This window comes from Sinocyclocheilus anshuiensis, unplaced genomic scaffold (assembly GCF_001515605.1).
Source record: "Sinocyclocheilus anshuiensis isolate Anshui unplaced genomic scaffold, SAMN03320099.WGS_v1.1 scaffold175, whole genome shotgun sequence".
Taxonomy (NCBI): Eukaryota; Metazoa; Chordata; class Actinopteri; order Cypriniformes; family Cyprinidae; genus Sinocyclocheilus; species Sinocyclocheilus anshuiensis.
This window is the reverse complement of record NW_015548208.1, coordinates 1,073,946-1,096,547: the sequence shown is the minus strand read 5'-3', so window position 1 is coordinate 1,096,547 and position 22,602 is coordinate 1,073,946. Positions and strand designations below refer to the sequence as shown.

Genomic DNA, 22,602 nt, shown 5'->3' with positions numbered 1-22,602 from the left:
TATATACTACAAAAGTGCAAAGAGTCATATCCTTACTAATATTTATAAATCATCAAGCACAAGTAGCTTTTTTTTCTTTAAAAAAATAAAAACAAACCCTGCGCTGTCTGAATGTTGGAGTGTCTTCAAATATAGAACATGCTGATATAGTGTTAAAAGTTAAAATAAAACTTTAATCAAGGCAATACAAGGGAAAGCCTTTTTTTCCCCTTTTCTCTTAAAAGCAAAAATAAACGTAGCAACAAGTATTTAAAATATACTTCATTTAAAATAAATATACATTTAAAAAAAATGAGTAAGAAAATGTGCAAAGATGACAAAGGCACAGCACGTGATATTTATAGGCATTGTAAGATCAGCCTAATCAGAATTCACTACTACCACTAGAGGGCATTGTTCTTGTCTACAATTAGGGGGTGACATGATAGTTTCCATGACAACACATTTATATGCTAGAGCCCACAGCTTGTAAATAAAATTCAAGATATTTTTAGCTCTCCTACTTTGAAGATGCAGTCTCCAGCGGGCGCTGGTTCAACAGCACTGGTCAATTTCCATCATCAACACGTGCGATACATGTGTTTAATGAGCATAATTCCTCTAATGAGGATAATCCTGAAAAAAAATTAAAAGAAGAAAATAATGACCATGAAATACGATCTCAATAGAATAGAGTTGAAGACTAGTTGAAAGATAGCCTGATCAGGTTTAGCTCAAATTGAGCTCAGATTAGTATACGGTATCCTATAGAAATCCTAGTATATTAATGAATCCCAATGATAATAAAAATAAGGTTCATAGTTCATAATTAGGATTTGTTCAAAATAAGCCTCAAAGCAACAATATAGCCTATGCATTATTTACAGTGAACATATTTGAATTGGCTATTTTTGTGACAAAACTAATACTGCGAAATATGTTGGTTATTAGACAATAAAAAACAAGTAAATCACTACTTTTAGATTTTAGATTTAATAGCTTGAACGTGCTTACGTTTGCTTTTTATGCACATAGCAGATGTAGGAATCACAAGACCACGTTAATAGTTTAATAATTTCTAAACAAAATTTAACCAGGTTATTCCATGCAACCAGTAGGCCTAACTCTGTGCTCTTAAGGATACAGTGTAACACTGGAAAGTCACAGCTGAACTGGTTTCTGGATGATCTAAGCTGGTCATTAGCTGGTACACGATGGCAGACCAGCAACTGGTAGCTGGTTTACTGCTGGTCTTACTGGTTTACTGTGGTCTGATTTTCAGAACATGGTGGCCAGTCACAGTTAATGACCAGCTTGAAACCACACTCTAAAACACAGCTACAAGATTAAACCGGATTGTCAAACAGAATATTAACTTTCAAGAGGGTTTCTTAACCAGCAATTCAACAAAGATAAGCTCAAACAAAAAGGGTATCGGCACTGACATGGAAAAGCGATACATTTATTTAAAACGATCAAAGTTCAGAGGTGAAAGTCTGACCAGCCCCCAGCCCCGCTCTTGTCGTCCATGCAGACCACGCCCATTTTCTTCCGCGTTACCATGACAATCCGGGCAGACGTCACAGTGAAAAAAAACACTATATAAGCTTTGAATGTTCAGACTGTAACGCGGCTTGGATGCGTGTCCGGGTGGAACGACACGACTAGCGGTGACCAAGGGGAGAAAAAAGCCCCAAAAAAAGAAAGGAAACGGGATTGGGGACTTTTAATTTGTTGTTTTTAAAGCTTGGATTTTTTTTTGTTTTTGAAAAGCCAGGTGGTCGTTTTAATCAAAAGAAGCAAAATGGGACGAGGAGTAAGTGTTAATGTGTTTATCGTTTAATTCTTGGAATTTGCAATATTGTTTCTATGTTTAAACAGATGGTTTTAAAGTAACTGAAAATAATGGTTTGGTAAATAGTTGTTTCCAAATGGCTTCCCGGAGTATGAGACTTCCGCAGTTTTAATATTCAAATTAGTTCGTTTAAATGAATGAAATGCGCGCAAGGGTTAACCTAAACCATATGAAGTCTGTATTCTCCGACGGAGCAACAGGTTTTAAGACTGTGGCTTTAAAAGAGAGGCAAACTCTATTTTAAGACGTTTTCCGTTCACTACAAAGATTTCAGGAATGTAGCAGACACGCAAACTTTCTCCTCTATAGCCAAGATGTTGCACGGCTTGTTTGTCGTAGCAGATGTAGTCAGTCTCGGGACTTTTACATTGTAAAACTGAAGTAATCATGTATGCTACAAAATAATCGCTCTGAATGCGCCCTAATGTAGGCTATAGCAGCTCTAAGAAAAATCTTCAAGTTCTAGTACGACAAAACATTTCTAGGTTGGCCCGACAACGTGTTTCTGAGTGTGACAAAACCTCGAGATACATCGTGTAACTATGACGCGCTTACTTCAAATATTTGGGGTAAAACCTCCAGATACACGAGATGAACTGTTCATCTCATCTCGACATATACTACACCTGCTACACTACAGTCTCTAAATATCCCATTTAAAACATTGAACGAGACGCATATTTTGAAATTGCCCGCAAATTTGTTTTAAATAAACACTGTAAATGTAGGCTGAGTTCTCAATCTCAAATCCACAAACCGTTCGCTTCTTGATACGAAAGTCTCGAGATGTATCGTTTGACTGTATAATAGCTATACATTCAAACTCTAAACGCTTTAACTCGTCAGTTTAAACACTTGGGATACAGAAGATAAACAGTTGCTACCACACGCTACATCGATTAAAAAAAAACGTTAAAGAAACAAATACGCGTGCTTTAACCATGTAATGTAAAATAATTTAGTTAACGCTTTGACATATGGTTTTAATGGCGTTATCATGCAGTTGGTTCATATTATGTTTGTTATGACTACGTAATGCGAAGTAAACCATGTCAAATTTGAGGGTGTAGTCTGACATGATAAAGTTGTCTCGGGTTTGAGGACTAGTTATCATCACGTCTGTTTGTCGTCCTTATCTTTAGCCTATATTAAGTGGAGCAGGCTCAGGTTCAATAAAGGCTTCACTTAAACGCGGGCACTGACGGAGACAGTGTTTACCTGCTATGAAATCACGTCTTTGTGTCCCGCAATTCAGAATTATGAACATTAATCTTAATTAAATTACATTCTGGAAGGAACTGTAAGACACCCCATTGGCTGCATGATATGCTTAGATTTTAATTACGCTTTCTTTCTAATCGTATGATTTGCTTCGTGTAGGGTTAATTAACTCCTAATATGATTCCAGCATGCAGTGGCATTGCGTAAGAGCTGAATGCCACTCCCTAATGTGAGGCTCTGAGCTCCAGCGTAAATGTGAATTATGCATTCAGTCCCAGGGTATTCCATGTGATGGAGAACAAACAGCCATCCGCATGTTTCATGTAGGCTAGGTTTGGTGCATTGAGCTACGCCCCCAGCCCCATCAAATCCCACCGCAGTGGGGCAGATGTCTGGCCTCTGCAGACACAGAGTTGCTGTTGTGTTTGCATGCAAGAGACTGAAATGAAATAACAGCATTTGCAATGTACAATTTTTCTGGGGCATATTGAAATAATAATCTAAATGAAATTTTTGCTAGTTTAATACTGAATTTTTACCTTTTGAAGTACTATGGAATTACCATGATGGCATATATGGTACTTAGAATATTCATATAGGCCTACATTGTATACAGATAATACAGTTTACCATGGTAATACCCATTGATAGCCACCATAGACTTTGAAGTGGATGCAAATCTGATTATATTTAATGTTTGCAAATCCTTTAAACCTTTTTTTTTTAAGAGCAAGCTATTTTTTACATACAAAATGTTAGTATATTGTGTTTTAGGACCGGCATCAGGTGTTGACCACAGCTGTATTCTCGCTCCCCCGAGTGTGTATATAAGTTAAGACTGTCGCTCCATCTCTGAAGAGTTTAACATTCTTACCATTCATCACTCACTATGTGTTAGAGACCTTTTGTCATTGACAATCCCATCTGACAGAGGCTGACCACGCCTCCTCACTGACCCCGAAGGCTGTCTCAGGGCCCCCTTACCTTTTTTGGTGCAGTGAACTGTTGTGAGATAGTAACATGCATTTACCTCCATGCAATTGCTGCTTTCCTACCACCAATGGAGAAAGACAGAGCTTTCCAAAATGCATGGGCGTTTATTTTGACATTTTAGAAATGCAGTATGATCCAAATATTCCAGACCATGTTGTACATGTGTCGCTTTTAGGATTTTGAAAATAATATCTTTAGGTGATTAGTTAAATGTAAGTAAATGCGTGTTGTTGATCATGTGACTTTCAGATGGTCAGATTTTCTTCCACTGAAGCTCAAGATGCTCTTTGGAACATCTGAAATCATGCTGGAGAACATAATCATCAGATTTTGTTCATGAATGTGCAATACCAAGACATTCACCATTTTTTCATAGCTCTCCTTTTTCTCCTTCATTATTATGCTGATAATATGATCGTTAATGTCCGATTGTGTATTAAAATGCTAACTAGAAGCAATTTCACTTTTGGACCCCACTGTAAGCTTTTGTTCTTTTTCTCTCTGTGCTCTTAAACTGCAGTGAGCTTATAAAAAGCTGTAGTTCAGCACTAATTGCCCTGTGACTGGTGTGGAGGAGTTTGCACACCATGTTTTCTTTTCACCCTCTCCTGTTCATTCGCCCCACTTCTAAAACAAAAAGAGTTGGGTCTGACCCTGATGTGACTTAACCCATTCGCGGGCCTAGAGGTGTGGCTCTGTTTCCAATGTCAACAGGGCAAAGTCCCAGTATGAGAGGACTAATATGCTCGAGCGAACCGTTTTTGGCTCAAGATAAAGATAAAGATAAAGACTTGGAAGAACAGTATTTTTAAAAATTTGATATAATCCAGAATATTCTCTCACAAATGTGAATGTGTAGGTTTTGCTATGGTTGATTTATCTTCCACCCTCTGACTCACTTTCTTTCAACTTTGTGACATTTTCCACACACATGTGCAAGATGTGAAAAGTGCTTATATGCATATTAAATGTGATGTCTAAGTGTTTAAGTAAACCAGCATATGCAGACGTGAAAGAGTGCTAAAGTAAGCCGTCATGTTCAGTTGGGCACTACAGGTGTCGAGTTCTTTGTTTCTGGTCACTTTCATCATCTGTTGCTTTCATGTACAGAAAACAACCAATCCAGTGTACTTGCAGATTTATATCAGGACATGGATAGACCTGCAAAAAATAAAAATTTGATGCAGCATTAAATATCTTGTTTCTTTGTAAGATGAGCTGAAGTCATCAAAGCTGTTGAAAAAAATATTTTAAAGGGGTCATATGATGCTATTTCAATTTTTGCTTTCTCTTTGGAGTGTTACAAGCTCTTGGTGCATAAAGAAGATCTGTAAAGTTGTAAAGACTAAAGTCTCAAATCCAAAGAGATCTTCTTTATAAAAGTTAAGAGTCAACCACACCTACCAAAAATGGCTCGTTCTAACACGCCCCCACATGTCTACGTCACGATGTAGGAAGATTTGCATAACGCCACCCAAATGTTTACGCAAAGAAAGAAGGCGTAACTTTTATTCTCGCTGTAGTATTGTTGTTGCTGCCGCCGCCATGTTGTGAAGGCGCTGTGTTTGTCGTTTCTCCGATCACAAATGCACACATGGTTTTATGTTTACGCGGAGCGATGCAATGTGTCAAAAGACAGTATAAGTCATTATAATCCATAATTATGTCCCCACTGGATGCAACAAATGCCTCGTTTATAATGGGTTTTCATGTTTTTGTCTCGTCGCTCCGGCCGGACAGGGCATCATCACAATATGGTAGGGGCGTAACATTTGTCACACGCTTGAGGTATTCAGCCAATCACAACGCACTGGATAGCTGGCCAATCAGAGCACACCTCGCTTTTCAGAACGATGAGCTTTGATAAAATTGACGCGTTTCAGAAAGGCGGGGCATAGAGGAGAAACAATAATGTACAGTATGTGGAAAATAATGCGTGTTGAACCTTAAACCGCATAAACACATTTCATTACACCAAATACACAAAATAGTGTTCTTTTTAGCAGCATCGTGTGACCCCTTTAACTTTTTTAAACAGTTGTTTTCTGTAGCAACAAATGGCAGATCAAAATAATATAATGTCATTTTATGTTAATTGACTGTCGATGATGTCACGAGAAACAAGAGCTTTAGAAATTCTGTTAGAAATAGTGTTAGAAATTTTCTGAAAATATGTAGGCTTTTACTTTTTATGCTCATGTGTTGTGCTATGGTGCTTTTCTCTTTTCAGTAAATTGTAAAAATTACAATTGAAGATTTGATCAATTGACACTTCGTTTATCAAACAAAGAGCCTGTTGATTGCTAAGCTGACTTAAAATGACGACCAAATTGGTTCAAATGCAAACAATCAAATGCTCTATACATAAGTGATTCATTTAACAGCTCCTATGCTTGTGAGGCAATGAGTCACCTATTGTATTCACAGAATTTAGTTGTGATAAGAACTTGCTTAACAGTAGTAGAGGTTACTTGGTTAATTACTTTTCAAGTTAAATGTTAATTACTCTCTATTAGGATCATGCAATCTGCACTCTGTTAATTCTTGCTAATATTTTACACTTTTATATGCAACTTTTGCACTCATAAATTGGGTTAATACCACTTTCTTGTGCATTTACAAGTCTTTTTAAACCAACACCCTGACCCAACAATAAATGTAACCAGTTAAAAATTACAGTGTTGCAATTTCTGAATTCATGTTGTAAATTATTGTTGTGAGCTCTCAGTTTGCATTTTAAGAAAAAAGTGCAAAAAAGATGTAATGGTTGTTCTTTGCTTGCTCCACCACAGGACGGTCGAGAGCAATATGAGCTGGCAGCCACCTCAGAGCAGGGGGGCAAGAAGTCAAAGCCCAAGGGCAAGAAAGAGAAGGATAAAGATATGGATGAACTCAAAAAAGAGGTGGACTTGGTAAGTCAGTTTAGTTCTTTAAAACACCTTTTGGCAAAACAAATCACACAACAATTCCAGTGGTCTTTGATGAGATGTTCTTTGATGTTCTTTTTTGTGCTATTGTAGGATGATCACAAACTCTCCCTGGATGACCTCACCCGGAAATACAGCACTGATTTAAATAGGGTAAGTCTGTTTCTGCATTGAATTTGAGATTAAAGACGATTGAGACTCTGTTTTGGAAGTGTAATGGCATAAAGCTCTCAGTTTGGATCTTCATTATCTAACCCATCACTTTCCCCAGGGATTGACAAACGATCGTGCTCAGGAGATCTTGGCACGTGATGGACTCAATGCTTTGACTCCACCTCCAACAACCCCAGAATGGGTCAAGTTCTGCAAGCAGCTCTTTGGAGGATTCTCAACTCTCCTGTGGATTGGAGCCATTCTATGTTTTCTTGCCTACGGCATCCAGGCAGTCTCTGAGGAGGAACCTGCCAATGATAACGTAAGGAGAAATCCCTGTTTGTGTTTCTTAAAAGTTTGTCTTTTAAGATCACGTGGTTTTAGCAGTATCCCTAACCTCTCCTCCATTGGCCTGTGCAGTTGTATCTGGGTATTGTACTCTCTGCTGTCGTGATGATCACTGGATGTTTCTCGTACTATCAAGAGGCCAAGAGCTCCAAGATCATGGACTCTTTCAAGAACCTTGTCCCTCAGGTACTGATGATAATCTTTAATATATATATTATCAGGATCTTTCTCTTTTCCTGAGTGATGTTAAGTGAATTTCCACTTTGTCACATAGCAAGCCTTGGTTATCCGTGATGGTGAGAAGAAGAATATCAATGCTGAAGAAGTTGTGGTTGGAGATCTTGTGGAAGTCAAAGGTGGTGACAGAATTCCCGCTGATCTGCGTATCATTTCTGCTCATGGATGCAAGGTAAAATGCCATTTCCATAAATCATGGTGAAAAGTATTCTCCAATGGCACATTCCTAGTCTACAAGGATTCACAACATATCTTGTCCTTTACAGGTGGACAACTCCTCCCTCACTGGAGAATCTGAGCCCCAGACTCGCACTCCTGATTTCTCCAATGAAAACCCACTGGAAACCAGGAACATTGCATTCTTCTCTAGCAACTGTGTTGAAGGTACAAAAACAAATTCTTGTGGAAGTCAAATATGTGTCCATTAAAGTTGATGTTTTCATTGCTATTTGTTTTGCTTACAGGCACTGCCAGAGGTATCGTCATCAACACTGGTGACCGTACTGTCATGGGTCGTATCGCCACTCTTGCTTCTGGTCTTGAAGTTGGTCGAACTCCCATCTCTATTGAGATTGAGCACTTTATCCACATCATCACTGGTGTGGCTGTCTTCCTGGGTGTGTCTTTCTTCATTCTCTCCCTGATCCTTGGTTACTCTTGGTTGGAAGCTGTCATCTTCCTTATTGGTATCATTGTCGCTAATGTGCCAGAGGGTCTCCTGGCTACTGTTACTGTAAGTGTCAGAATAATTGCTACAATTTGGATTAATTGTAATCTCAAATATAGATAGACCTCTCTTTTGTACTTTCCAGGTGTGTTTGACTCTGACTGCCAAACGTATGGCAAAGAAAAACTGCCTGGTGAAGAATCTTGAAGCCGTGGAGACTCTTGGCTCAACCTCCACAATCTGCTCTGACAAGACCGGAACTTTGACTCAGAACCGAATGACCGTTGCTCACATGTGGTTTGACAACCAGATTCATGAAGCAGACACCACAGAGAATCAGAGTGGAACCTCATTCGACAGGAGCTCTGCTACTTGGGCCGCCCTCGCACGTGTTGCCGGTCTCTGCAACCGTGCCGTCTTCCTTGCAGAGCAAGAAAACTTACCAATTCTTAAGGTGTGGGTTGATGCTTTGTGAAAGTATGTGAAAAGATTCACAAGCCCTTGCATAGTCTGACAAGGTAGTCTTTGCATGTTACTGATGCCATCTGAAGGTTGTTTACTACATGCTAGCCATGTTTGTCTGCTTGTGTTTAGTTTGGCTGTTTGCCTCTGGGGATTCTTCGAGCCCCTTGAGCTCTCTAGAGCCTCTGACTGGAACACAGTGTTTTCCTGTAAACACCTTTAAATTTTGCCCACTCTGACTTTTGTAATGGGAGTAATTTTGTTGGACCGTTACCTCAAATTGCCTTGCATTTCATAGAACATCTAAGCTGTTTTAAAATGCAGCCGTGTTTCTTAATCCTGTTTTTTCAGACCGTTCCTTGTTCTTATGCATTTTCTGTTTCTTCTCACAGAGAGACGTGGCTGGTGACGCCTCCGAATCTGCCCTGCTGAAGTGTATAGAGCTCTGCTGTGGGTCGGTTAAAGAGATGAGAGAAAAATACACCAAGATCTCAGAGATCCCATTCAACTCCACAAACAAATACCAGGTAAAACCACCTCCTGCTTTGGCCACGTCTTTGGATGAAATTCAGATGTTCAAACATATTCTGTTTATGGACCTTTTTAGCTCTCCATCCATAAGAACCCCAATAGCAATAAAACTGAAACCACACACCTGCTAGTAATGAAAGGTGCTCCTGAGAGGATCCTGGACAGGTGCAGCTCTATTTTAATCCAAGGAAAAGAGCAGCCGCTTGATGATGAGATGAAGGACGCCTTCCAAAATGCCTACTTGGAACTTGGTGGCCTTGGAGAAAGAGTGCTGGGTAATTTTGCATTTTAAATTGTATTTCTAAACTATGTTTCCATTCTGCACTTTCCATCAACATGTTGTTTTCCACAGGCTTCTGCCACTTCAACCTTCCTGATGAACAGTTTCCTGAGGACTTTCAGTTCGATACAGAAGAGGTGAACTTCCCCACAGAGAACTTGTGCTTCATTGGCCTTATGTCCATGATTGATCCTCCTCGTGCTGCTGTACCAGATGCTGTGGGCAAATGTAGGAGCGCTGGAATCAAGGTACTTCGTAGTCATACAAATAACTGCTACTCGTTTTTAAGAAACAACCAAACACATATTAAATGCTAATTCAAAATCTCTCTTCTAGGTTATTATGGTTACTGGTGATCATCCAATTACAGCCAAGGCCATTGCCAAGGGAGTGGGTATCATCTCTGAGGGCAACGAGACGGTTGAAGATATTGCTGCTCGCTTGAACATTCCTATTAATGAGGTCAACCCAAGGTAGCGGATTCCTCCTCATCAGTTTGGATGTTTCTGGCTGGATATTTATTGCATCCAGTTTTTTATTTAATTGAATGTTCTTTGAAGGGATGCCAAGGCTTGTGTGATCCATGGTGGTGACCTGAAGGATCTAACCCCAGAGCAATTAGATGATGTCTTGACACACCACACGGAAATTGTGTTTGCCAGAACGTCTCCTCAGCAGAAGCTGATTATCGTTGAAGGCTGCCAAAGACAGGTTAGTAGTCTTTACAATCTCAGATCAATCAAAACTTCACCAGGTCATTTTGATAAGATAAGAGGTAAGTACATTACCTGGTTGGTGCAATACAAGGCAAGTAACTTCTGTCCACACTGAAATGGAACATATAAAGTTATAGTAGACACCAAAATATTGACAAAACGTCCTAACCAGCTATGATTGCAACAACACAAGAACGTAGGCATGCCACAACATGATGCAAGATCCATTTGTGTTTGTACACAGGGTGCCATTGTAGCTGTAACCGGTGATGGTGTCAATGATTCTCCTGCTCTGAAAAAGGCTGACATTGGTGTGGCTATGGGTATCGCTGGATCTGATGTATCCAAACAGGCTGCTGACATGATCCTTCTGGATGACAACTTTGCCTCAATTGTCACTGGAGTAGAAGAAGGTAAGACATGTTATTGGGAACTTCATTGACTGAAGAATTCTGAAGGTTACTTTGAGACCTGCTCCTCAAGCTTGTCTTCCACTTTAGGCCGTCTGATTTTTGACAACTTGAAGAAGTCCATTGCCTACACCCTGACCAGTAACATCCCTGAGATCACCCCCTTCCTCCTCTTCATCATTGCCAACATCCCTCTTCCTTTGGGTACCGTCACCATTCTTTGCATTGACCTGGGTACTGACATGGTAAGCACTGCACTTGACTAGTAATTTACCACTTAATTGGTCATCCTATCATGTTCTTGCATGAACGTTATTGTCCTCTTATCCTCAAGGTTCCTGCCATTTCATTGGCCTATGAAGCTGCAGAGAGTGACATCATGAAGCGTCAACCCAGAAACCCCAAAACAGACAAACTTGTGAACGAGAGACTCATTAGCATAGCCTACGGTCAGATCGGTAAGAGTCTCAGATACTTCACAGCATAAACTTCTGCAGGCTTTCTTCTGCACGACTTCTCTGCCACCAGTTGCGTAAAGTGGAGTTGGGTGATTGAATCTCATTGCTTCACAGGTATGATTCAAGCTCTGGCCGGGTTCTTCACGTATTTTGTCATCTTGGCTGAAAATGGTTTCCTGCCATCGACATTGCTGGGCATTCGAGTGTTTTGGGATGACAGATATGTTAACGACCTGGAGGACAGTTATGGCCAGCAATGGGTGATTGTTTTCATCCAGTGGGCATATAATTGTTCCTTTTTTTCCCACCACCTTATCTGAATGTCGTGTTCTTGGTCATCACAGACATATGAGCAGAGGAAGATTGTGGAGTTCACATGCCACACAGCCTTCTTCGCCAGTATTGTAATTGTGCAGTGGGCCGATCTGATCATCTGCAAGACCAGAAGAAACTCTGTCTTCCAGCAGGGAATGAAGTAAGTAAATGGTCAATAATTTGACCTAATTTGAATCGCTTCAATCAGGGATAACAAGTCTTATGTGTTTTCTGTTGTTTACAGGAATAAGATTCTCATCTTTGGACTGTTTGAAGAAACAGCTCTTGCAGCTTTCCTGTCTTACTGCCCAGGCATGGATGTTGCCCTCAGAATGTACCCACTGAAGTAAGTCTTGCCCTTTTAACTGTTTTGCTGTCATTTAAGAAAAAAGCTGAACATATTTCAGTATAAATTGTTTGTAATGTGTATAATTTGTTTATCTTTTTTTTTTTTAAACGCAGGAGGTTATATTTCCATTGCATCACATGAGTTTATACAATGCATTATGCAAATATGTAAAAACATTGCCATAGTGGCTTTACTGTTTAATTTATTTCAAGAAAAAGTTGAGCATGACTGATTCTTAACATTTCATGAATTTTTAAGAGAAATCTGTTTTGTTTGGAGAGTTTACTGGGAGAATTTGCTAATGTAATAAATATCAAACAGCTGTCTAGATTTTGGTGCAATTTCTTTTCCAGACCAAACTGGTGGTTCTGTGCTTTCCCCTACTCACTCCTCATCTTTATTTATGATGAAATCCGAAAACTTATCATCCGACGCAGCCCAGGAGGTAAGAGAACATTTAATTGCACCATCCCTCATAACAATGAAGATCATTTTTTGTTTGTGTAATGTGGTAAATCTTGTGTTCCAAAACCTAGTGAGCTGACTTGTCTACGTAGGTAATAATATGATACAAAAATACATACATAAATATTGACTAAAATAGTCAATTATATTTAGAACGAACCATGATCTAGTAGTATTTTTACATTTTGAATAAGTATTTCTTTAATAATTTTAAGATTTCTTTCAAGTGTACCTGCCATCTTGTTTAGATTTTTCCCCACATTGTACTGCATTCTGGGATTGCTTCTCAATGAAGAACACATGATAGAAGCCAGTGTTTGACTTTAAATGTTGCCTATATAAACAGCTCACTAGTTTTTTTTTTGTTGTTGTTGTTTTTCCACCAAATTGATGGATTTTCAAGACTATACAGATCAGAGATCACATGCATGCAAACGTCCTGCTGAGCTAATTTGAATTTTATATTTTTGTCATAGGTTGGGTGGAGAGGGAGACCTACTATTAAAGCGTCCAGTCTGCATCACACAAGTTTATTTGCATGGTTGTCTCGCTGCTCGGAATTTTAACCTCAGTAATTTGGATGTTTTTATATAGGGAATGCTTGATACAAACACTGAGATCATGAACCAAGACATTGTGTGCCTTGTTTCTGAAGCCGGACCAATTTTATACATGTTTTTAAAAGTGTAATATAAAAATAAACTTCCCAGTCAGGTCCCACATTGGTGTCATTTCCTTGTTTTTCATTTATTCATAAGTTTGTTCATTTTAATTTGGAAAGTTCTCTGAGCTTGAGTGCATGCCCAGAATCCCCCCTTTTTTTTTGTCTGGTGCTTTACCTTTGTAAACCTTATAAAAATGTACCATGGTAATCATAGTTTGCACCAAAATATCTTTGTTGCTCCTTTTATTGTTACTGCTATAACAACGCATAAAAAAAAGAATGTATGGAATGTCATGAAAGCAATGTAAGATGTTTCCAGAATAATCAGTAAGCCATAGTAACTATGATGTTTGCCGAAAAACTGGTTACCATGGTAAATTATAATTTTTTATTACTTTAAGGGAAACTGCATAAATCTGTGCATGAGTGTTAAAAACGGCGGGAAAGAAAAGAAACTCTTGCCAACCTCCTGTCCATTTCAATAGCCTCAGCTACTGAAAAATAACATAAAAATGCATCATTTTACAGTGCAATATCCTCAATGAGTGTGGGTGCGTTTTAAGTGGGTTTGGGAAGTGTGATTCAGATCTCATGCCTGAAGGAGACCGGAGATCCACTTCTCTCCACCCACGCTACCGAGATCTGGCACAAAAACACATCCAACATGGTTTCAGTCAAAGTATCGTGAGTCAGAATCACCAGGGAGGGCAGAGAAAGGGATCATGTCTTTAGAGATCAACTAGTTCAGTATTTTAGTTCTTTTTATTAATGACTGATAACTAAAACCAAAACTCAGATAAACGATTTGTAGAAGCAGTGTTTGCATTTGACGCTATATCTAAATAGTGCACTACAATAAAAACAATATGCATTGTAAATATCATAAATATCACAATTACATTTTAGCAATTTAAATATTCATGTATTCAATACAGGCCAAGTCTAACTGTTAGTCCTGCATGTATTAAGTAGAGTAATTTATAAAAGTAATTCTTTAAACTATTACTGACTGCACTGTTTTGTGACAAATACACAGTGTTGTAAAGGTGTCATTGAGTGTTATTCTTTAGAGGTGCACAAAATTGTTTATTGACCTACTATTAAAGAACCATTTAAGCAGATAAGTAAATATTGGTCAAACCAATTATTGGTCTATGTCTTATTTAATTTTTTGAGCACAAGTAGTCTTAAACGCTTCTAACTTGAATAATTTGGAGCAAGGACCACGAGTCTTCCACATCTTGCATTATTTTCCCTGATTCCCTCTCTGTTTTACAGGCGGTGAGCTTTATCTTTGGATGATGGCCCTGGGTTAACAGCCTGAGCTCCCTGAGGTGCGTATCTGTTTCCCAGGGAAGTTTGGCTGGGGGCCTTACTGGGAGAATGCGGTCGGGTGGGGTTGAGACCGAAGAGGGATTGTGTAGTTTAAGCCTGGATGAGCCTGAATCTATTTCAGTCTTTTTCTGTTGATTGATCATACTCTCCTAGTAACAGCTATTTTCTATCTTTCAAACGAGGCTGTTGAAACGGCATTTCCCTTTCATCTGTTTTATTTGGGTTCATAGGATGCCGGTTGATAGTTTAATTACCCGTAATTAACTCACAGTTCATTCCATTACGTTTTTCATGAAATTATGCAAGCTGTGTCATTAAACTCTGTGGTATGCATTCTCTGTGTTTTGAAGTATCCGTTCCACCTGTTGAGAATAGATCAGGTTGTGCTTTTTCCTCAGACGCAAGGTTATAACAATCGTTGGACCTTTTTCATTCAACTTTTCCACTGGTTACATAATGTACAAAGTCTGAGTTGAGGCACAAGGACAGTTTTTAAACTACGGCGTTCCCTCTGATTCAAGTCAATTTGTTCATCAACCTCCAAAAAGGTGAATCGCATGAAAAGTCTGGGTCTTTTAGTCCAAATTCAAAAGAAATTATATTTTGTTTGAAGAAAGTCCTAATTTTAGGACAGATAATAGGATTCGCATTGTGCAATATATTAATGAGAATCAAATTTAAACCTCCTTCCTCATTCTCATGACTATACTGGCAAATAAATAAAAATAAAATCCATTTTGATTAATAAGATTTGCAATGTGCATTATTTACATGGCAAACATTTACTGTAATCTCATTCTCAATATATTGCGACAAAAATATTAGAAAAGTACAACTGTATGCATTTGCATCCACATAATGGAAGAATTTATGTATGCTAGTTTAATAAAATAAAATCAACTTTAATAAAATAGCAAAAACCAGCAATAAATTGCATTACTACATGATCAATTTTAGGGGGAAATGTGCTTAATTGTCACTTAAAATAATTTAAGTATTTGCCAAAATATAAACAGTCTTAAAGGACCATATTTTTTTACCCACAATGTAATATCATTAATGTTTTCCCAATGCTGGATTCACCTTCCTATTCCAAATTGTGCTTTCTGTTAATGAATCATTCCCATTTTCCCAATCAATCAATGGCAGAATTCTAATGAAGTATTATTTGAGGTCAGTGGAGATTTAAGGCGAATGACTCGGCACAAAAGAAAAAAAGAGTAAATCCCATTTCCTGGAGTGGGAGAATTTTTGTTCAGTTTGTACAAACCAAGTTTGTTCATGTTGTGTTGCTGCATGATTTTTGCATGACTTTCACATGTCTATGCATTTAAAAACTAGGTTGTTCTCCGATATGTGTTTGGTCTGTTAGAGAGTGAAAACCATTTAGGAGACCACAAATAAACTCTCTTCAAAGCAACAGAGACAGCAGCTTTAGTGTTTGATGCACCCTTAACTATAGACAGACATGCATGTGCAAATGATATAGATTCTGAACCATTCTGGACACAAAAATCAAATGAAATTCATTAAAAATGGAGCTTGTTGATCATTTTAGCCTATTGAAACATATTGTATATGCAGAACCTAAATGTGATCGTATGGGAATGAAGACTGTTATGATGAAACCAATAAAGCAGACTTTCTTCCATGTGTCTTGGAAGTGTTGCATCAGCTGTTTTATTGCAAGGTTATGTGTGTGTGTGTGTGTAGGCAATCACCAAGAGCCCTGGAGTCTCGTGCATAATCAATTTGCTAATGCACATTCTCCACTAACTTCTGTTGAGAGCTTTAACTGAGCGTGTCAGTCTGGGATTGGGTTTGGTTTATGGCACATTCAAAACAACAAAGTCATGCATATCTCCTTAAAGAATAGATTCAGTAGAAGAAAAAAAAACAGCTAATTTGAATTAATATGACACCACAAATACAGATATATGAATATCTGAATGAAAATGCATATGCTAGAATATTGTGCCATTAACAACTTATTAAGAGCAGCAAAAAAGCATGGTGCAAAATCCAAGTGAAAAGAGTCCCTCAAGTTTCTGTGCTATTCTGGCTTCTTTAGACATAAGTCTGGGATTTTTACACCGACAAGTGCATCTGGAAAAAAACAACAGCAGTGACCATAAAAAGCAGCCATTTAATTCCCACACCATGGATCCCAATGATGATTACAGGGCCGTGTTGTTTTCAAGCTAACTTTCCAAACCCCTCAATGCGAATCCTCTAGGAAACGATTGTCTGTCGCAACAGGGCTTAAACAAGGCCCATGAAAGTATTTCTCTTTGATAAAGTAAAATTTCATCCAAATTATTCAGCTGCAGTACTTCATCATACTTTTCTAAGACTAACCATGCCATTTTGAGCCTGGACTAAGCAAAGCCTCTATTGAAACAATCAGTCATCTGTCCCAAAAGAGCCAGATGTGTGAGGAAAGAGGCGTTTAATCAATATCCATCAGACTTCCACAAACCATCTCTTGTGCTCTGTGACAGGAGACATCAATGATGTGATTCAGACAGGGAAAAACGCTAATAATATCATAAGGCAAGTCCAAAGTATTCAAGGTAAAACTACCATCAACCTACAAAGAAGAGATTAGCTGCAGCATTTGGCTCTTCATGTCACTGAGGAGAAAATAGGCTTGATTTAATTAGAGCAGTCTTGCTCCAGTGCTAATTACCAAGCCCACACATCCCATTTGAATTTCCAATGAGCACTTCATCTGAAGGAGTCAATTTAATTACAAACAAACGCACACAGGCACTTAAGAATGATGTGTCTTCTGCCCACATCAGCTTTGTTTCAATAATTCACAAATAAAGCTATATTACAAAGCTTTAAACAAAAGTCAGAAAAAAATCTTACACAGGCAGTCAATAATGTCATATTTTTCTCCAAAATCCAAAGAAAGAAATAATAAATTGTTACTTGCATCATAAGCTATGCACTTCATGCAAAATATGTTTTTATTTAGTTTTTGGGGTGAAATATGATCTGGACATGTTTTTGTGAAATTCACCCGGCAGACACTAAAAAACATAGAAGTATTCTTTATCAAGACATTTGAATAATTAATTCACAAGCAGATTTACTTTGGACCTGCTGTGGCAAATCAAAAGCGTGATGGCTCAGTCTTTGCAATCTGGCCAAGTGCATTTTCTGAGAACCCTCTTAAGGCTCTCTTGGAATCGTTTTTCATTCCACAATTGAAAATGAAATGTGATTTTAGGACCATTTCCAGTGCCTGCTGGGGGCAGTGAGGCAGAAATATGGAATCTGAGGGTCTGGAAGTTCATGATGAACATCTGACTTTTATTTCTTCCCTCATTTTATTCTTGGATTGGTATATTTTTTTCTTTCTTTCTTTCTTTTTTTCTCGACAGAGCTTGTGGCAGTGCATTCTGGGATTGGCTTCATACCTGCAAGCTCGCTTTTCAGCACAATTCGACATTCTGACATTGAAAACAATCATGCTATTTGTGCAAATCCGAGGAGTTTCTTACCTCTGTTTATTTATTTTTTTTTCATATTAATCCTTTGTTTTACCAGGATAGTCTCATTGAGATGTAAAATCTCTTCTTCCAGGGAATCCTGGCCAAAGTGGCAGCACAAAAAGTTTCACATTAAAACTATTTACAAACACATAAAACTAACAAAAGCTTGCCCTGCATTCATGTAATGACAGATCAAAATAATAATGAAAAAAAAAATGTAGAGAGGGGAGTGTTTCCAGCATTATAATACTCTGCAGCTTGTTCAATAACGAGGGAGCAAAAAAAAAATTATGCTGTTTATGTTTTGTTTACAGGGTAACCGCTGATTTTCTGCTTTTTCATAAGCGCCACCTGCTGGAAGAGAGTGAATTTGCATTTTCATTCAGCTGTCTGCCGTTTTTGTTCAGTCCATTTATGAGGCTAAAATGAGGTTTAAAATTTTATAAAATTTGTCAAAAATGTTATTATTTGAACTGTAAAGTTGTTTAAATTGCAATTTTATGGTCATGTTACAGTCTAGGATCTTAGAAACTCACTGCATCTGAAATTGCATACTTCCCTAATATATAGTATGCGAAAAACAGTATGTGAGGCAAGTAGTATGTCCAAATTCATAGTATTCGAAAAAGAGTACCCGAAAATTGTCCAGATGACCTACTTCTTCTGGCTTTTTTAAATTGTTTTATTCTGTGGCGAAAAAAAAAAAACCTGAATTGTGAGATGTAGCCTAAACTCAGAATTCAGAGAGGAAAAAAGTCAGAATTGAGAAATATAAACTCAGATTTCTGAGAGAAAAATCATAATCGCACGATATAAACTTTGCTAAAGAATTCTGAGGGAAAAAAGTCAGAATTCGGAGACACAATTGTGAGGAAAAAAGTCCCTTAAATAGGCTTTCATATAAAACAAATACACACACTAATGAGAAACAGTGATGCCAATTAATCACTTTTTAAGTTGTTTTTTTTTTCCAATGAATTGGCCAAATGGCTTTGAATTAATTCACGATTCAGACTGATTAATTCAGACCGCACTCTTGCGTAATCATTTTGAGAGGAGTCCCAAATCAGGCTGTATCGAGATATGAACTCAAAGAACAAACCAAGAGCTGGATGAAGTATATATTTACCAATAAATTGAATCAAATGGCTACTTTTTGAGAGGTAACTTTGAGAAATTTAAACTACAGTAGCGCTGGTTTGCTAGCCTATGTAAACATGCACTAGATGGAAGTCTCTGAACACCATGTAGCATTTCTGTTGTTTTACTGTAACCTGATCTCTCCATTGTTTTATGCACCATGTCAAGTTAAAAAAAAACTTTTTTTTTAATCGCGTCGCAAAAGACCTTCATTCTGTGTATATTTGCACATTTGGTCTGAAGGGCTTTTGCTTTTGACAATAGAATGTGAAGTCACTAAACTTCTAAAAAAGACTCTGCAATATGATTATTTCATTGAATGATAAGCAGTGGGTTTAATCAGTGACATTATTAATAGACTTGCTATCCAATGTCTTCTGGTCACCTCCTCAACCTGCTTCCTTCCCGTTTTTACACGTAGAAAAGTTGAAAGAAATAATATTACATTGTCCAGTTTTCTCCCTGATTGATGATGTGAGTTACTATGGCAATTCCTGATGCAGTAGAAGTGACCTACAATGTCAACATTTTTCACTACCACAATTTAGAAAGTCAAAATACTGACTTAAACTCACTATAGCAGAAAGGCAGCGTGATCCTCTTAATATGGCGTCTAAACAAAACAGTTACCCAACACAACACGGTGTGATGCCAGCTTCACATTCTCTATAGTGAATGCTGAAGGAAAATAAAAATGCTTCTCTTAAAGGTGAATTCAACATTTTGGTGTTGTTGTTTTGCCCAAAAACAACAACATAAAACTTAATAAGTGTTGGTTATATATCACATTTTGAGTATTTCATGCGTACAGAAAATATGAATAACACAGAAATAGCACAAGCAGCCTATTGTGTGATTGGATGTAAAATGCTGAGCTAGCCTGAAACCCCTCATTCCTGTGGTGAAGCTGGAGTTACACTCCCTTGAATTCTGTTTAATTCCATTTGTTGCTGAGAAGCAGCCATTTTCCTGTTTATATTATTATTGTCCTTGATGGACGTCATTAACAATAACATGCGGTGTACATTTTCACATGATGCAATGCTGCACAGCAGCTGCGTTCACAAGCCGGAGGTTTCTCCTCCCACAATCTTGTGTGACATGTATATTATTATTTATTTATATAATTATTTATATATTATACTATTATAATTGTAAGGGACCTCCTCTCATACATGTTGCTATATTACACACATAATTAGTTATGCTATATTAGTTTCCTTCCTGACCAAAGCATCTTTCAGTTCGTATTATGTGCATCCTAGAAAATTACCAGTCATGCTGCAAATATAAAAATGAGAAGTTCAGAATGATCATGATGCAATCCTTGAGCAAGAGCAGCTGCTGCAGTGCCACCGTAATCAGTTTTTTTTAATGAAATACATGGAGCATATCCCATGACTGCCTATAATAGAACATCATATGTGCAACTAAACAAATAAACATCTTTCCTTGTGCAGCCGAAAGTTTCTTTCATCTCTGCCTGCAGGCGAAAACAGACGGATCCCAGAAAGACAAGCCGGAAACAAGCCACACTGCCAGGTACAATAGTGTGGAGTGGATTAATGACTGCAAAATGCTCCCCGAGGATTGTTTTATTGCTCAGGCCACTCCTTCATAACGCTGGAGTGCTTTAGTTAGGGTTTAAGTATCAACTTTGTCTGATATTCTCCTAAGACCATTTGGTCTGGGAAGAAACGGATGAGAAATGTTTGAGATCACAATGAAAACTGAGAAGCAGGAGAAAGCCCCCATTTGCTATATTCTCTATTTGCACTCCATTTAATCTCACTGGGGTTTAGGAGAAACAGTTGAGATGTTAAATAAGTCTCATTGATGATTTTTTTTCTCATCTAGATCAACAGTCCATTCAACAGGGAATGTTCTCAGAAAGTTTTAAATTAATGTTATCTGGTCTTTAATAATGTTCTCAAAACGTTAGAACAAAACATTTTGGAACTTAGTAACTTATTAGTAACATTCATATAATGTTTGTAAAATTATCAAATGGAATGTTCCCTTAATGTTCACATAACAAATTTTTTTTTTATTACTAAATAGGGAACATTAGCAAAATGTTCTTAGAACAAAGATTTGTTTGCTTGCTGGGTGATGAGTTATCTTGTTTAAACAGTAACACCAGCTTCAATCATTCAATCCCTCGGAAATGAAAGGTGATTGTATGGTCAATGCAATCAATGTTCCTATCCGGTATGACCACAGAAACAGCAGGCCATGAATTATAAGAGGACAGTGGACATGTCAGTAAACGGTGACCGTGATTTCACCAAGTACAACATGTTCCTGGATCAACATCCTTGTTGATCCTGGAACAACATTCCAATTAACCAATCAGAATTGAGAAATAACTTTTCAGGAAATATTAGGCTTATGATCAGGGTTAGGTGCTTCTACACCCTTGTTAATCAGCTATCATTTCACACTGATTTTAGGAATAAATTATGGGTAGGGTTAGGTTTAGGGGTAGGGATTGGGTTTAGTCTATATTTTTGGACAGTAATGTTGATACAAAAGATGTTGATCCCGGAACATTTCTTACTTGCCCAAATCACGGCGACCGTCAGTAAACAGGTCTGTATGAGAATGAGAGAATTATAGAACAATATACCACCACACAAGGTTTTAAGGATGCTTTAATATTGAGGTCAGTTCAGAGCACAGAAAAATCTTCTTAAAAAGATAGTTTACCCAAAAATGAAAAAAAACTCACCTTCATGTCATTCCAAACCTGCATGTTTCTTTCTTCTGCTAAACACAAGAGAAGACATTCTAAAGAATGAGGGTAGCCAAACAGTTGATGGTAGCCATTGACTTTCATAGTATGGAAAAAATTAATAAATAAATACAACGGCAGTCAATGGTTACCCACATTCTTGAAAATGTCTTCTTTTGTACTCAAAAAGTGGGTGAACTATCTCTTTAACAGATATTTTATGTGTAAATTATCCTTCCTTTTAGCAAAAGTAAAGTAGTTGGCAGTCTTTTATGGCAGAATTTTAAGTTAAGTCATTGTTACACAATTAAACCAATGGCGTGAGTTTGAGACGGAGTTTGTATGACCACTTGAAGATGTGTTGGGGAAACCTGTTTGAAAACAAGCAATATTTTTGCAGTTCTGTTTGATGGAGAATTTATACATTTAGAGAATGTACGTGAAGAGCTACTAATAATCACCTACAAATGAAACATGGAATGAAATGAAAAGGGCATCTGTAGAGGAGCTTTGAAAGCTCTTCTGTTAGATCAGTAGATTTGTTTGTCTTAAATCTTTTCAGGATCTATATTTCCTCCATGTGGTGAGGTAATGTAAAGTTTCCTCTTTTGAACTCCCACATCATCTGTTTTGTGTGTGTGTGTGTGTGTGTGTGTGTGTGTGTGTGTACCTGTTTTTCTATTCTGGTGGGGACTTAAACCTGAATGCACACAGACTCAAGGGGACTCGTGTCACGGTGGGAACCTAAATTGAGGTCCCCATGGGTAAACAAGCTAATAAATCACATAGAATGAATTTTTTTTTTTTATCTAAAAATGTACAAAGTTTCCTGTAAGGGGTAGGTTTAGGTGTAGGGCAAT

The 22,602-nt window shown here is 37.8% G+C and overlaps 1 protein-coding gene and 1 pseudogene across 1 annotated transcript; both read left to right on the top strand.

Annotated features, from left to right (window-relative positions):
* Positions 1 to 1,587: 1,587 nt before the first annotated feature.
* On the top strand, positions 1,588 to 13,086 carry LOC107653678 (sodium/potassium-transporting ATPase subunit alpha-1-like). Its single transcript, XM_016440473.1, has 22 exons — positions 1,588 to 1,795; positions 6,841 to 6,960; positions 7,069 to 7,128; positions 7,247 to 7,450; positions 7,549 to 7,662; positions 7,751 to 7,885; positions 7,980 to 8,097; positions 8,178 to 8,446; positions 8,526 to 8,834; positions 9,235 to 9,369; positions 9,450 to 9,648; positions 9,726 to 9,901; positions 9,990 to 10,126; positions 10,214 to 10,364; positions 10,614 to 10,782; positions 10,870 to 11,024; positions 11,114 to 11,237; positions 11,352 to 11,497; positions 11,582 to 11,712; positions 11,797 to 11,898; positions 12,255 to 12,346; positions 12,843 to 13,086. The coding sequence occupies exons 1-22, from the start codon at positions 1,784 to 1,786 to the stop codon at positions 12,869 to 12,871; spliced, it is 3,087 nt and encodes a 1,028-aa protein (XP_016295959.1). The 5' UTR covers positions 1,588 to 1,783; the 3' UTR covers positions 12,872 to 13,086.
* Positions 13,087 to 13,621: 535 nt separating this feature from the next.
* The window catches only part of LOC107653660 (sodium/potassium-transporting ATPase subunit alpha-1-like), a 19,958-nt pseudogene continuing 10,977 nt past the window's right edge, over positions 13,622 to 22,602 (top strand).

Excerpts from the sequence above, each read along its gene's own strand:
- LOC107653678 (XM_016440473.1), top strand. Across the intron at positions 10,127-10,213 it reads ATTAATGAGGTCAACCCAAG|GGATGCCAAGGCTTGTGTGA; the intron begins GTAGCGGATTCC and ends TGTTCTTTGAAG. Across the intron at positions 11,025-11,113 it reads TTGACCTGGGTACTGACATG|GTTCCTGCCATTTCATTGGC; the intron begins GTAAGCACTGCA and ends CTTATCCTCAAG.